The sequence below is a fragment of the Mastigoproctus giganteus genome, chromosome 4 (genome assembly GCF_048544385.1).
Source record: "Mastigoproctus giganteus isolate SK-2022 chromosome 4, ASM4854438v1, whole genome shotgun sequence".
In the NCBI taxonomy this organism is placed as follows: Eukaryota; Metazoa; Arthropoda; class Arachnida; order Uropygi; family Thelyphonidae; genus Mastigoproctus; species Mastigoproctus giganteus.
The window spans coordinates 242,075,082-242,092,173 of record NC_143578.1 but is presented as its reverse complement, the minus strand read 5'-3'; the positions used below and the strand labels follow the sequence as shown (position 1 = coordinate 242,092,173).

Here is a 17,092-nt window from a genome sequence, read left to right as displayed (position 1 = left end):
GGGAATAATCACCTCCTTATCCCTGCTAGAAACATTCCTATATATCATTGACAATACACCATCAGCTACTCTTGCAGCCCGTCTGCACTGCTCAGAGAACTTCATATCTGCCTGCACAACCACCCCCAGGTCCCTTTCATTCTCTACCACTGTCAGTGTAGTATCACAGAGTTGATACGTTGCTCTGGGGTTGCTGTTTCCCATATGTAGTACTTTACATTTGTCAATGTTAAACTTCATTTGCCACCTCGAAGCCCATTTGCTCAACCTTTCCAAATCCTGTTGCAGCAGCATAGTGTCAGTAGTGTCCTTGACAACCCTGCCAACCTTCGTATCGTCTGCAAACTTGGACATTAAGCCTGATATACCATCATCAATATCATTTATAAATACAGAAAATAATAAAGGACCCAATACTGAACCCTGAGGGACTCCACTAATAACATCAGACCACGATGAGCAGTGTCCATTGATTACCACTCTCTGTCTTCTCCCCCTCAACCACCCCTTTATCCATAGCAGCAATTTGCCTCCAATGCCACACTGCTCCAATTTGTGCAGCAGTCTTCCATGTGCAACAGTATCAAAAGCCTTTCTAAGATCCAAGTATATAATATCAAAGTTATTCCCTGCATACAGTTCTTTTGTGACTGCATCATAGTATCCAATCAAATTGGTTAGGCAAGACTTCCCCTTAACAAAACCATGCTGTGTCCTAGCTATAACTGAAGTCTTGTCTAGATGATCCATTGTGAAACGCTTTGAGCAAAATGAAAGACCATGTGATATTACACGTGCTACAGCCCTAAATGAGGCAACGCCGAGAATTATAAAGATGCATAAAAACAACTTTCATAGCAGGAACAACTCAAAGTGTAATTAAAATCCATTAGATCAAGACACAAAGAATTGGAAGAGATGGAACGGCTGTCATCTGTTTGGATAGAAAATCAAACAAAAAACAAGTCTGCTCACGATAGAAGCAAAAGCATTAGCAATATTTTATTACGTAATAGTCGTAATAAAATACTTATGTATTTTATTACGATAATTTATTGTGTTTTGATAAGGTTTTTAGGAGCATTAGCAATTAAGGCCATATTGCTCCGGGATATGCGGTGGTTATTCCGTGACCTTTCCACATCCTCCGTATTTGGTGGTGACAGGCTGGAACCCCGGTCTAATCAAGAAGCGTGTGCTACGCACTGCTGCTCCTTCCCACCTGGCTACGGAGGCGCCTTTGTGATTGCATCATAGTATCCAATCAAACTGGTCAAGCAAGACTTCCCCTTAACAAAACCATGCTATGTGTCCGAGCTATAACTGAAGTCTGGTCTAGATAATTCTGCAGTGCTTCTTTAACCAGTGCCTCCATTAATTTTCCTGGAAGAGAAGTTAAACTCACATGTCTATAATTACTTGTGTCAGCCTTTGATCCTCCTTTGTGAATTGGGATCACATTTGCACATCTCCAGTCTATGGGTACCACCCCTGAATCTAAGGAAGCTCTCATAATTATGGCTAAGGGTTTGCTTACTTCCTTTGCTTCCTCCTTTAATATAACTGGATAGATCCCATCCACCCCAGGTGCCTTTCTTGTGTTTATCTTCAACAATTTCTCCTCCACTTTACTCTCAGTTATTACAAGATTCTCTAGCTTACTGCTAGAGTTGAATACACCTCTGGCATTCCCCTCGCTGAATAACTCCTCATGTGTGAATGTCGATGCAAAATATTCATTTAGTTTGTTAGCTATCTGAGCAGGGTCATCAACAGTAGATCCATCGATATCAAGTGGACCAACCTGATTCATCCCCTTCCTTCTAGAGTTTACATAAGTAAAGAACTCTTTGCTGTTTTTCTTCGCATCCCTTGCCAAGGATCTCTCGTAATCTGCCTTCGCCTGCCTAACCTCCTTTGTAACTTGGTTACAGATCAACTTGTATCTATCATAGGCGTCTGTGTCACGTGTTAATTTGTATGTATCCCATGCATTTTTCTTCTCTGCCATATGCCTCATTAGTTCATCTGACATCCATTTAGGCCTAAACCTTGAACAATATTTCTTAGTTGGTATGTAAAGCCTAGTAGCTTCCAAGATAAGTTCTTTGAATGCTTCCCATTTTGAATTTGCTGTTGGCAATATCATCAGTTGATCCCACTGTATAGAATTTAAATACTGTCTCAGTCCATTGTAGTCGCCTTTACGAAAGCAATACCCCTTCCCTTTACCCCTAATGGTAGTTACCTCTTTGAGTAACTCCCACTTCAGAACACTGTGATCACTGCCACCTAGTGGTTCATTTATCTGCAGATTCTTAATGCATGAAGAATCACTACTGATAATCAAATCAAGAGTATTACTCCCTCTAGTTGCCTCCCGAACATGCTGATGTAGAAAGCAATCATCCAATAAATCCACAAAAGCCTTGCTAGCGTGTGAGTGACCAGCCCCCAAATTCCAGTCAATATCTGGGATATTAAAATCCCCCATTATAAGACTCTGATTTACTGGCCCACTCTATTTCTCCAAACAGTTTCTTATTATACTCATCAGAGTCATTAGGCCTATAGCACACTCCTACTCTCAATTTTGATCTCCCAATGCTTATGTCACACCAAACTGACTCGACACTGCACTGTCCAGCGATGTCGGCTGGCTTCACTTCCTTGGATTTTATGTGATTTTTAACTAATAGCATAACCCTTCCTCCCTTCCTATCCTGTCTATCCTTTGTGTAGACATTGTACTCCCCTAATTCCAGTTCTGCATTCCTTATGTCTGTGTGATACCACATCTCTGAAATCCCCACAATATCTGCCTTTGATGTTTTGAGCAATACCTCAAATTCATCAAATTTATTTACTAAACTCCTAGCATTGGTGTACACGCAAGTATACATGCACCTGTTCTTTTTCTTAGCTACCCTAACACAACCCATGTGTTTACTTGTACCCCAATGATTCCCAGCAGTCTCTGAAATATCCTGCATCTTATTTTCCAGGCTGTGGCTCATTCCAATAGAAGCAGTGCAAGAATCCCTTTCACCGCTGCCAGTGGCTACTGTTAATCTATTAGTTCTTATATCCCCCCCAATCTAGCAGTTTTCCGACCCACCCGCACTGCTTCGATAGCATCAGCAAACATTCTTCCACAACAAACATTCTTCCCCAAACTTCCACAACAAAAGATGGAAGTCTGTTCCACCAATCAACTACCCGCTGGCTAAAGGCAAATTTAAATCTGTGCCCCCTCAGTTCTTAATCTGAGCAAGAGGAAGAACCCCATCAGCATTTAGCTTGCTCAACCAATTCAAGGTCTTATACACCTTAATCAGATCACCTCGCAGGTGCCTACTCTCTGGGCATTGTAATTTGCAGAACTTAAGCCTTTCTTCATAAGAGCAACCCTTTGTTCCATTAACTAATCTTGTTGGCCTTTTCTGTACTCTTTCCAGCAGCTCTACATCCTTCCTAAAATGAGGCCTCCAGACCTGTACACTACTGTAGGTGTGGCCTGACATAAGCACTGGGAAAGAAAAATTGAGAGTAGGAGTGTGTTATGACTCCTAATGACTCTGAGTATAATAAACAACTGTACAGAAAAATAAAGAGGAGCCTGTAAATCAGTGTCTTATAATGAGGGATTTTAATTTCCCAGATATTGACTGGAATTTGTGGGTTGGTCACTCAAACACTAGCAAGGCTTTTGTGGATTTATTGGATAATTGTTTTCTACAGCAGCATGTTCAGGAGGCAACTAGAGGGAGTAATACTCTTGATCTGATTATCAGTAGTGATTCTTCATGCATTATAAAACTGCAGATAAAGCAACCACTAGGTGGCAGTGATCACAGTGTGCTGAAGTGGGATTTACTCAAAGAGGTAACTACCATCAGGTAGTTACCTCTCAGGTAAAGAGAAAGGTTTTACTTTCATAAAGGCAACTACAGTGTCTGAGACAGTATTTAAATTCTACACAATGGGACCAATTGATGATGTTACCAACGGAAAATTCAAAATGGGAAGTATTCAAAGAATTAATCTTGGAAGCTATTAGGCTTTTCATACCAACTAAGAAATATTGTTCAATGTTTAGGCCTAAATGGATGTCAGATGAACTAATGAGACATGTGGCAGAGAAAAAAAAATATATGGGATACATATAAATTAACAGGTGACACGGAAGCCTATGATAGATATAAGCTGGTCTGTAATTAAGCCACAAAGGAGGTTAAGCAGGCAAAGGCAGATTATGAGAAATCTCTGGCAAAAGATGCAAAGAAAAACAGTAAAGAGTTCTTTACTTATCTAGAAGGAAGGAGATGAATCAGATTGATCCACTTGATATGATATCGATGGTTAAATTGTTGACTAGGCGCCTCCGTAGCCAGGTGGGAAGGAGCAGCAGCGCGTAGCACACGCTTCTTGATTAGACCGGGGTTCGAGCCCGTCACCACCAAATATGGAGGATGCGGAAAGGTCAGGGAATGACCACCACATATCCCGGAGCAATATGGCCTTAGTTGCTAATGCTCCTAAAAACCAAATAACAAACAAACAAACAAACAAAAAATTGTTGATGATCCTGTTCAGGTAGCTAACAAACTAAATGAGTATTTTGTATCTACATTCACACATGAGGAGTTATTCAGGGAGGGGAATGCCAGAGATGAAATAAACTCTAGCAGTGAGCTAGATGATTTTGTAATAACTGAGAGGAAAAAGTGGAGGAGCAATTGTTGAAGATAAACATAAGAAAGGCACCTGGGGTGAATGTGATCTATCCAGTTATATTAAAGGAGGCAGCAAAGGAAGTAAGCAAACCTTTAGCCAAAATTATGAGAGCTTACTTGGACTCAGGGGAGGTGCCCATGGACTGGAGATGTGCAAATGTGACCCCAATTCACAAAGGAGGATCAAAGGGTGACATGAGTAATTACAGACCTGTTAGTTTAACTTTTGTTCCAGGGAAATTAATGGAGGCACTGGTTAAAGAAGCACTGCAGCATCATCTAGAAAAGACTTCAGTACCAACTTGGACACAGCATGGGTTTGTTAAGGGGGAGTCTTGTCTAACCAATTTGATTGGATACCATGATGTGGTCACAAAGGAACTGGATGCAAAGAATAATTTTGATATCGTATATTTGGACCTTAGAAAGGCTTTTGATACTGTTGCATATGTAAGAGTGCTGCACAAATTCCCCAGGGTTCAGTGTTGGGTCCATTGTTGTTTTCTGTATTTATTAATGATATTGATGATGGTATATCATGGTTAATGTCTAAGTTTGCAGACAATACGAAGGTCGGCAGGGTTTTTAATGCATTAATGACAGTACGCTTCTACAATGGGATTTAGAAAAGTTGAGCAGATGGGCTGAGATGTGGCAACTGAAGTTTAACATTGACAAATGTAAAGTGCTGCATATGGGTAGCAGTAACTCCAGAGTACTATGCTGATAGTGGTAGAGAATGAAAAGGACCTGGGGGTAATTGTGCAGGCAGATATGAAATTTTCTTAGCAGTGCAGATGGTCTGCAAGAGTAGCTCATGGTGTCTTGTCAATGATATACAGGAATTTTTCTAGCAGCGATGAGGAGGTGATTATCCCCTTGTATATGACAACGGTCAGGCCACATCTTGAGTACTGTATACAGGTCTGGAGACCTCATTTTAAGAAGGATGTAGAGCTGTTGGAACGAGTACAGAAAAGGGCAACAAGATTAGTGAATGGAACAAAGGGTTTCTCTTACAAAAAAAGGCTTAAATTTTGCAAATTACAGTGTCTGGAGACTAGGTACCTGCGAGGTGATCTGATTGAGGTATATAAAGCCTTGAATGGTTTGAGCATGCTCAATGCTGATGGGATTCTTCCTCTTGCTCAGAATAATCACCCGAGAGGGCGTAAATTCAAGTTGAGGAAAGACGGTTGCAGGATAGATGTGTGAAAGTTTGCCTTTAGCCAGCGGGTGGTTGATTGCTGGAACAAACTTCCATCTGTCATTGTAGAAGTTGATAGCTTAAATAGATCCAAGGCAGAACTAGACAAACATCTGGAGCGAGTGGATGGGTAAAATGAGAAAGGGGTTTTTTTTTTTTTTTGGCTGATGCTATATAAGCTTGCTTTCTTGCATCATGTGCCTTTGCTAATGCTAATAAAGGCAATGGTTGGGATACATCTTCAGTACGCATTCTGGTCTGGATGTCTTATTTAAAAAATAAAAATGTGGATCTTTTGACATGAGTGCAAAGGAGGGTAATGAGATTAGTGAGAAGGAACAAAAGGCTGCTCTTACCAAGAAAGGCTTCAATTCTGCAAAGTGCAGTGCCTGGAAACTAGGCACCTATGAGATGATCTGACTTTTAAAGGTTTTTAAAGCTTTGAATGCATTGAGTAAGATCAGTGCTGATAGAATCATTCCTCTTGTTCAGACGATACGAGGGGCATAAATTCAAATTGAGGAAAGATGGTTGTAGAATAGATGTGGAAATTTGTCTTCAGCCAGTGAGTAGGTGATCACTGGAACAAACTTTCAACTGTTGTGGAAGTGGGTAGTTTGAATAAATTCATGGAAGAACTAGTTAAACTATTAGAGGGGATGAGCAAGTGATGTGAGAAGCATTGGTGGTTTTTTTTTTTTTTCTCTTTTTTTTTGATGCTGTATTAGCCTGTTTTCTTGCATCATTTGCTACTACTAATACTATAACTGTTGAGTTCTCGGATACTGCAGCTTAACCTCTGCAAGTGCTGGATGTATTACATTAACCATCACAAAAAAATTTATATGAATGTTGTGAGAATTAAAAAAAAAAAAATGTAAAAATTGCAGTATTCCTGGTTTGATAAAAGCCCCCCACCATTTGCATCATTAATGATTTTTTCATTAGAGACGTCTAGCTGTAAAAAAATTCTTTTTAGGCTTACTAAATAATAGTGTTCATTTTCCAAGAAGCTATCAGTTGAAAATGAGCAAAACCTGCCTTAAGGAAGTTAGGGGAAATAAATATATATTATATATATATATATATAAAATAAATCTGCAGCCATTGTCAATCCACTGCAGGATGGGGGACTCCTTAACAAGTCATGTTGAGGGAAATTGACCATAATCTGCCATGGTGGTTAGCAGATCAACTGCATTTAGCACTAAGAGGTTTGAACCCTGTTCTATTCAAAGAGGGTGTGCTATTGCACTCCCTCTCCTGACCACTCCAGTTACAGAGGGTGTTTCAAAAATGATGGTCAATAATTTAAAGGTAAAAAGTACAAACTAAAATAAACAAAAAAGTCCCAGTGAACATCAGGCCGCAAATGAACCATTTTCGAGATAATGCACATTTTCTGTTAAGATCCGCCACTGACTATGGAAGCACTAGTTTAGCAAAAAGCTGTGAATCCTTTGCTAAGAGTGGTTTTATTAAACATAAGATAATACATTTTTAATTTTTAGTTTCAACACCACAGGATTTTACAGATGTTACATGTTACAGGATGTTCTTTGTAACACCTTTCTTCAACATCAGTTTTTATGCTTCTGGGCTTACCTGCTTGTACTCCATGTGCGAAGCACCCATATTCTCTAAGGCACTGATGTACCCTGATGAATGTGCACCTGTTGGGCTGCTTTTAGCAGAGAAATGCTTCTTGGTACAAATGTGCAGCCTCGCATGTACTGCCCTTGGCTTTACCATACATGAAGTGCATGTCCGCATACTCTTCGTTGCTGTAACCTCTTTCCATGTTGACTATTCTTTGATGAGTACTAGTATGCCTGCTACATCTCAGAACATTGAGAGAGGGGAAACAGGGAGAATGAGCATAACCTAACCTAAACAAACAAGTCAGTGGTGGATCCCAACTAGAAATGTGCAATATCTCAAAAACAGTTCATTTGCAGCACGACGTTCACTGGGACTTTTTTTACTTATTTTAGTTTGTACTTTTCACCTTTAAATTATTGACCACTTTTGAAACACCCTGTATACATATATACAGGGTGTCCCAGGAGGAAAGGTCAATATTCCAGGAGGTGAAAGGATAGGTAATTTTAAGCAAAAAAAAGGTTCATATAAACATGTGCCCCATCCTGAATGGTTTCCGAGATAGAGGCATTTGAATATTTATTTTTCAAGTGACAAACTGTTCCCAGTTTGTCACTTGAAAAATAAATATTCACCAAGATCTCCAGACCTAACCCCATTAGATTTTTGTTTATGGGGTTGGATGCACTTTTCTACTCTCATGAGAACATGGCGTGTTGCTTGTCTAAGTGTATCTTCATGTTCCTTTATATGGGCAATGGCATCCATTATGTGAGCTAGCAGATCATCTCTTGTATCCACCTTTCTTCTGTACACTTCACTCTTCATCCAGCCCCATAAACAAAAATCTAATGGGGTTAGGTCTGGAGATCTTTGTGGTCAGTTAATGGCACCACCACGACCACTCCACTGATTAGGGAAATTTCAGTCCAGATGTTGCTTCACACGTCTGGTAGAATGGGAGGGGACCCCTGTCATGCTGAAAGCACATAACACACTGTGTGGCCAAAGGAACATCCTCTAGTTGTTCACCTAATGTATTTTGCAAAAATTGAAGGTAATTGTGTACTGTCATTCGATGTTCTAAAATAACGGAACCTATCAACAGGTTATCGATCATACCGCACCACACACTGATTGAGAAACGAACTTGGAAATTCGTTTCCACTGTACCATGTGGATTCTCGTGCGACCATCGATGAGTGTTACATGTGTTGTTGATTCCATTCCAGGTAAACGTGGCTTCATCAATAAATAGTATTGATGGAAGCACTTCACAAATGGCATTTTTAGCAAACACTTCTACAATTAGACAAAATTCAAGATGCGTGACACTGTCCCCTATATGAAGATTTTGCACACGCTATGGGTGAAATGGGTACAAGCTCTCTTCATGTAGTGTTCGCCATACACATGTTCGTAAAACATTGAGATGTGCAGAAAGTCTTCACGTGCTAATTGTAGGTCCACGCTGAACCACGTTCAGAATGTGTTCCCATTCCTGCACATTTTCTTGACGTCCTCGCTCAGATGAAACATAAGCACGGGGAAGCATACCACTTTCACGCAATGTGTTAAACTTTGGAAAACACTCTATGATCCGGAATTCAATGTGTAGGAAAGTGCCGACAGTATTCTTCAACCGCAGCAGGGGCACTACCATCGCAGAAGTCGCAAACATACAGCATATCTGCATATTTGGCATTTGTAAAAATGTGCGGCATTTTTAGATTTTTAGCAAACACTTCTACAATTAGAACTGACAACTGACCTTACTCACTGATTCACTCGCAGTCTGATTCACTTCTACAGTCACAACAATCAACTGATAACTAGCAACTGACAATCAAATAGCGCAATCTGATGGGAGGGAAGGAAAATATTGCATGCCAATTTCAAAACAAATGTACATTAAAGTAGCTCTGTCTCGGAAACCATTCGGGTTAAGGCACATGTTTATATGAACTTTTTTGCTTAAAATCACCTATACTTTCACCTCCTGGGACACCCTGTATATATAAAAAATAATAAAAATATATAAAAAATATTAAAAATACATGTTTTTTGGATAAAAAAAAATTTGTATCCTTCCCGGATACAAAACCATGGCCTAGGAAGGGCAACAGAAAGTTATCTTTATTGATCATCTCCCTCCTAACCAACTACTGGCTTTGCATCAGAAAACCTAAAATTATAATTTTTTACATAAAGAAAGCAAGTTTATTAATAATAATGAGCTACAGTATGTTCCTCATCTCCACACCCACCTCCCAAAAAAAAAGAAAAAAAAAAAAAAAAAGAAAGATTTTGCTAGTTATGTCCACGAAAATAAATATTTTGCATGAAGTAGGGCTTACAATAAGGAGATTCCGGGATTGTGGTAATTTTTTTCAGGAATTCAAATACTGGTATTGATACAAAAATACCAGTTTTTCAGTACTAATTTTAAAAAAATTAACTATTAATGATTTATTCTATTAACTATTAATGATTTATAAAATTGGCAACAACAAATCATTAATACATATTACTGAATTTCTAACTAAGGGATTGTTATACACAATACAAATGTAATGGAAACCTGAAAACGTCATGAAACCATAAGACAAAGTGTTACAAATATATTTTTCTTAATAAGTATAGCATGTGTGTGTGAAAGTAAAGCACTTAAGGAATAAAGAAAATGTCATTACGGAAATATTTCCATTAGTCAGAGGAGACCTGGTAGGGAACTTGAGGAATATGGTAAACAATTGTATGGCAGGTGCAGAAGGATTAAAATTAAAAACTTCAGAACAATAGTTTAATCCCTCTATTATGCTGCTACTTGAGGATGCTTAGTGCATTCTGGGAAAGTGTGTCGGTATGGAGCAGTTCAAAAGTATTATCAGAAGGTGATTTAGAGGTAAAAGATGAAAGAGTTCTGTTGTGGGGGAAAAACATTTGTTTTTTCCACACAACAGAAGAGCAAGTTTAAAGAATAACACTGTGATTGGGTCAGGTTTAAATCAGACAGGTGGAGATAAGTAAATGAGATAGAAATAAATAAGGTTTCCACGCCAAAAAAGGGGGTTGTGATTGCTGTTCGAAGGGGTTGCAGACTTGCAGTGGTAGTTCTGGTTTCAGTTCTGGGAGAGTTCTGCTATATAATGAAGAGTTCCACCAGGCATGTTCCTGTGCTAGAAGTTAATCTGGAAGCTGAGAAACAAGCCGGTCAGATAGCACCCTGACTTCTACTATTGCTATGGTAATTTCTTTCAATATTAATGGAGAACTGTTCCCGAAAATAAGAGAGTACTTGAAGAGATATAAGGCAGAGTTCAACCAGGAAGAAAGACTTCACCGCACTCTGTGGAAGGAATCTGCACAAAGGATAATATATATACTATAATATAATATATATATATATTGAGAAAATCCCTCAACTCCTGGAAATTCTGATATTTTAATGCATTCAGGTAGCTCTTGGGCCTTAGTGCATGAGAGGAGCTGTTGTACGAAAATAATAACAATTTCAATTGTTATTATTTTCATACAGCAATACTAAGGTACAGGGAAATAAAAATAAAAATTAATAAATAAATAATCCCCCCACCCACAACTCAGATCTGGTTTCCTTGCCAAACTTGCATGTCAATCCCCTTTCTTTCGTTAATATGGATATAGTGCCATAAAGAGTCAAAAAGGAAATATTTTTTTATTTGTGATAAAAAGGAAATAAGATTTTTTGAAGATGAGGGAATAAGGGGGTTAAACCTGCAACCTGTCTACGACTATCTCAGTACAATAGCACCATCAGCATAGCATCCAAAAGGGAGTTTTCTTCTGCTAATTAAATACGTACCAAAATTAGATCCATTTTAAACGATTATACTATTGATTGCTTATGTTTCTTAAGAGCTCACTTTTCTTGGACAGGTAGTGTGGATGCTTAAACATAACTAAATTTGCAGTATCAATATATTTTTTTGGTTTTTAGAATAACTGTATGTTTAATAATTCTTTGTAAGAATATTTATTATTGTAATAAAAGTTTGATTTAAAACATGAATTCAAGTAATTTCTTGTTTTTTCCTTACTTTATTGCACCTAGTTGTCATCAAAATTTATGGAGAAAATAGTTTTTTTTTTTTGGAATATTGCTTTAATACTGGTATCCCAGTTTCATAAATTAAAAATACCGAAATACCAGTATTAAGATTTTGACCGGTATTGTGAGCCCTAGCATGAAGTGTGATTACATAGTTATTTTTTGTCTCAGTATGACATTATTTTTTTTATGTTTCTAATTGAATACTGACATAAAGTTTCTTTTTCTAAATATTACTGTTCATTAACCCTCTCATGATTATGTACACAGATCTGCATTTCAAAGATAAATTCCCTATGTGTCCATTATCAATGCACAAACTGTCTTGCAATTTTTCCAGTACATGTAGCTTGTCTGTTTGTTTGTTATTTGGTTTTTAGGAGCATTAGCAACTAAAGCCATATTGCTCCAGGGATATGCGGTGGTCATTCTCTGACCTTTCTGCATCCTCCGTATTTGGTGGGCACGGGCTCGAACCCCGGTCTAATCAAGAAGCATGTGCTACGCACTACTGCTCCTGCCCACATGGCTACAGAGGTGCCATACATGTAGCCATCTCTTATTTGTGCTTCCATCTAATTATAGACAATTTATAACAGATGGCAGCATGAATAAAGATTTGAAAATTAAAAAAAAATTGCATTTGTTAATCTCAGTTGTTTACAAAAGCTGAAATTCAAGAAATTCTCTGGAAGTTGGAGCCAGAAGTCGACAAAACCGAAGAGGATATTACGTAAAATATCTTCTACATAAATAGATGTAGAAGAAAATAAATAAATAAATAAAAATAGTAACGAGTTATGTAATGGTTTTTGAAATTTTTTAAATGCTTTTTTAAAATTCTGATTTGACTTTTAATCATAATTACGCTCTAATGTTGGACATAAAGTCAAAATAAGAATACATTAATATTTGAAAGCATTTATAAATAAAGTTTTCAAAAGTTCAAATTCTACTGAAACACTCATTCCAGAGAGCTCACTGCTACTGGAAACTGAAATGCCAATTTTTCAAATTCAGGGAACCTGCTTGTGAATGGGTTGATGACTACTTAAAAATATCATATAGTTTTACAACTAAACCTGTATAACAATATAATTTTGATGCTAATGAATGGAGAATACTTTCTTGGTGTCAGGTTTTCACATCAGCACACAAACAATGTATACTAAATTTTAAATACTGTAATGTCTTCTCTAATACAGCTAATAACATTGACCACAATAGGTTTTTTATTATTATTATTATTATTAGCTATATGGTGCAAGAAAGCCTGAGGCTTATGCCTCACCAGCCAAAAAAAAACTCCCGAGTTACTCTGAGAGAGAGAGAGAGAGAGAGAGAGAGAGAGAGAGAGAGAGAGAAGAAGAAGGGAATCACCAAGAAAGAGAAGAATGATGATATCCAGCTCAAGATCCTGGTTGTACCAAGCCCATACTCACCAGATGTGAGCCCTTTTCACTTATGTAATTAGCTAATATTTTAGTATCAAAATGGAGAATGACGAAAAGCTTATGAAGCATTTGCTGTCAATAAAACAACCATAAATAAGTAAAAAATAAATAAAATGTCTCCTAATTTTATACTTTATCTTCCTATTCCATATATTTATCTCATCCTTCCTTAAATATAAAAAAGCTCCCTGCCTCTACAAGGTTTGGATATTTACTACAACTTGTTCTATGGCAAATTTTCTTAATTCAAATCTATATCCTCTTGTTTGCATCATCCTGAAAAGTGAAAATATGCTCCCATCACTAAATTTTCTCAGCCCTTTCATCTCAAACTTCTCAATCAGATCCTACTCCCAACACAAGACCTTAGTTTCCAAACTTCTTAGCTTATATAACTGAAGTCTCTTCCAGTAAGAAGATCCCTTTGCCTTTTTTTTTCATGAAATGAAGCTTGCAAACCTGAACACAGTATTTAAAAAGTGATCTAACCACTTTGTAATTAATATGACAATTGTCTCTACTTCTATGCACTGTCTTAGCAACTTTATTACACCACTGTGCAGTTGTCTCAGTGGTGCAACTTTATTATACCACTGAGACAACTTCACATTAAACTATCTTTTCATCTTCAACAGTTTTGGGTGTGATATCACATCACTGGATGATAATCTGTGTTTAGCATTAGTAGAGGCATATGATGCAAAAAAGCAAGCTTCTTCAGAATCAGCCAAAAAAAAAAACTCTTCCCATTTCACCCATCCATTTGCTCCAAAAGTTTCTTCAATTATTCCTTGAACCACAACTTCCACAAATGGAAGTCTGTTCCAGCAATCAACTACCCACTGGATAAAGGCAATTTTCCGCACATCTATTCTACAACTGTCTCTCCTCAATTTGAGTTTATGCCCCCTCAAGTGCGTAATCTGAAAAAGGGGGAGAATCCCATCGGCACTGATCCTGCTCAAACCATTCAAGGGCTTATACACCTCAATCAGATCATGTTTCAGGTGCCTAGTCTCCAGACACTGCAATTTGCAAAACTTAAGCATTTCTTGGTAAGAAAGATTTAAGTTCTTGTTGAACTTCTCTGTACTTACTCTAGCAATTCTACATCCCTCCTAAAATGATACCTCCACCTGTACACAGTACTCAAGGTGTGGCCTGACCATTGCTTTATACAAAGGGATAATTACCTCCTTATCCCTGCTAGCAAAATTCCTGTATATCACTGACAGGACCACATGACCTGCCCTGGCAGTTTGTCTGCACTGTTTTCAGAAAACTTCATATCTGACTGCACAATTACTCCAGGTCTTTTTCATTCTCCACCTCCCTGAGTGTAGTACCACGCAGTTGGTACATTTCTCTGGGGTTACTTCTACCCATATGCAGTACTTTGCATTTATCAATATTAAACTTCAGTTGCCACTTCTTAGCCCATCTGCCCAAATTTTCTAGATCCTGTTGCAATAGCATACTATCATTAACAACCCTGCCAACCTTTGTATCATCTGCAAACTTCAAAATTAACCCTGATACACCTTCATCAATATCAGTGACAAATACTGTATAGAAAACAGCAATGGGCCCAACACTGAACCATGGAGGACTCCACTAATAACATTAGTCCATTGATTACCATTCTCTGTCTTTTTCCACTCAACCATCCTTTTCTCCATTGTAGCAACTTGCCTTTAATGCTATACTGCTCCAATATGTACAGTAGTCTTCCATGTGAAACAGTACCAAAAGCTTTCCTGAAATCCAAGTACATGATATCAAAATTATTTTTTGCTAAAAAAAAAAAAATTTTTTTTTTTTTTTTGGCTGATGCTACATAAGCTTGCTTTCTTGAATTACATGCCTCTACTACTACTATAACCAGTATTTCCCACCCACATCTGATGCTAGCTATTACTGCTTATATTAATTTAATCATCTTTTGCTTTACAGTTCCCTTCTCTCTAATTGGCTATTCAATTCAGCCTATAATTTTGCTTAATTCATTATATCATATAGGATGTTCACATTCTTTCTCACGCCTACAACATCCCCAATTTCTGCTATCCTTCTCTTATTAGTTAGTTTGGCATTTTGTGTAATTACACATCCATTGTCGTACTTTTTAACAGACTTATTAATTCTACCTTATATATATACAGGGTGTTACAAAATTATGTATACATAATTTTGTAATTAAATATAAAAATTTATATTTAATGAACAATATGCACCAATTTAATTTTCTTAAACTCATTTTGTAGCTTAAAAACAGGTTTTTTACAGTAATTTTTGTTTTATTTTATAAATACCTCTAAAACAATGGCCAGTACCCAATTAAGTTTTGAAAAAAGAAAGGCAATTATAAAATAGTACTGGAAATAATAAAATGTCAATGAAGTTCAGCATGCTTGGAAATCACGATATGGAACAAAAGCACCCACATGTTTAACAATTACTCGTTTTTGGGATAAATTTGAGGAGCATGGAATCATTCAGAATATCAATAGCTTAGCATGTGGCAGGAAAAGGACATCAAGAAATAATGAAAACATTAAAGGTGCAAGAAATGCAATCTTGTGCACCCCCAAGAAAATCGACAAGACGGTGTTCACAAGAGCTAGGTTTAAACCATACAAGTGTTTTTAGAATGATCAAGGCATTAATAATTGCACACACCTGTATGCAATTATCGTGACAATGAATTTCGTGATGGTTAGGTCGTCGAGGGAGTGCTTTTGAATATCATCTAAGGTCGGCAGATCTCACCCCTTTAGATTTTTTTTGTTTAGGGATACTTTAAAAATCCGATTTACAGTCACAATGGGGGAATTGTGGGTGAAAATTCAACAAAAAGCAGAACACATGATTTGTGCATTTCAGTATGTAGATCTGTTGAAGATAGATGCCACTCGTGCATTAATGCTGATGGAGGGCATTTTGAACAATTAAAGTTTTATTGTTGTAAAAAAAAAATGTTTTTTGTCTTCAAAGTATCAAAAAAAAATTTACATTTGTATATATTGTTCATTAAATATAAATTTTTTAAAGTGCGTATACACCGTGTATATATATCTGGTGTCAACACCGATTATAATCGGTTGACGGTTGTTGAGGCCAGACTTATGAAATGAAAAATTGGTTGATGTATATATATATATATATATATATATATATATATTTTTTTTTTCCTTCTTCTTCCCCAAGATACAGCGATTATACGCATAAATCGCGCAAAGGAAGAAATACGTTGTTTCTGAAGTTATATGTTTGAATTTCAACGCATTCATTTTATTTTCTTGAGTTATAAGCAGTCTTCTCAGCCTTGCCTGCATCATTCTCAACTGGCTCGCTCGATATCATTCTGACGTGGGAAAGCGATATTTTCAAAGCAAACATTTCGACACGCCTATCGTAATAACTATTTATCGCTCACCCATACATCGTTTCCTTACCTTTATACACCGGCATAATCACTTTAATACAGTACTGCTTATTTAATTTTATTAATTTCTTTATCAACCGCTTAAAAATAGGCACCAACCACTATCATACTACTAATTAACAAACAGAAACATGACCGACAAAAAAAAGCTGCCGGCATCCGGTTGTCTGCAAGGCAATTCTTGTTTATCAAGCGGAAGTTCATTATCATGGGTTCGCCAAGAAAAGCCATTTTCAACGATTGTTCAAAAATAATACAATACGCAAGAGTTTTATGAAATATCTTGTTATACACAGAAAAAAACGAAAAAAAAAAAAAAAAGTTTCCAATCTCGATATATTTACAGATATTTCATATAAAAGACCTAAAACGTCCATATGGGAAAATCCAGAAAAACATGCCCTCATGGGTAACACAGCTGGTAGAATCGGTGACTCCCCGACACCGGGAAAAGACATGAATTCGAATTGTTCGATGAGGTTGGAATTTTTATGGGTTTTTTTCACAACTTAGTGAGTTAGCCGGGTTAAAGGTTTTTTCTCCCGGAAACTCGAGTTT

The 17,092-nt window shown here is 37.2% G+C and overlaps 1 protein-coding gene across 1 annotated transcript in view; it reads right to left on the bottom strand.

The window, feature by feature from the left end:
• Usp14 (ubiquitin specific protease 14) overlaps positions 1-16,684 on the bottom strand; it is a 156,219-nt gene extending 139,535 nt beyond the window's left edge. The window contains exon 1 of the mRNA XM_090372138.1: positions 16,545-16,684. Within this exon, the coding sequence (XP_090228264.1) occupies positions 16,545-16,560 (16 nt within the window). The 5' untranslated portion in view covers positions 16,561-16,684. The remainder of the gene's footprint in view (positions 1-16,544) is intronic.
• Positions 16,685-17,092: the final 408 nt, after the last annotated feature.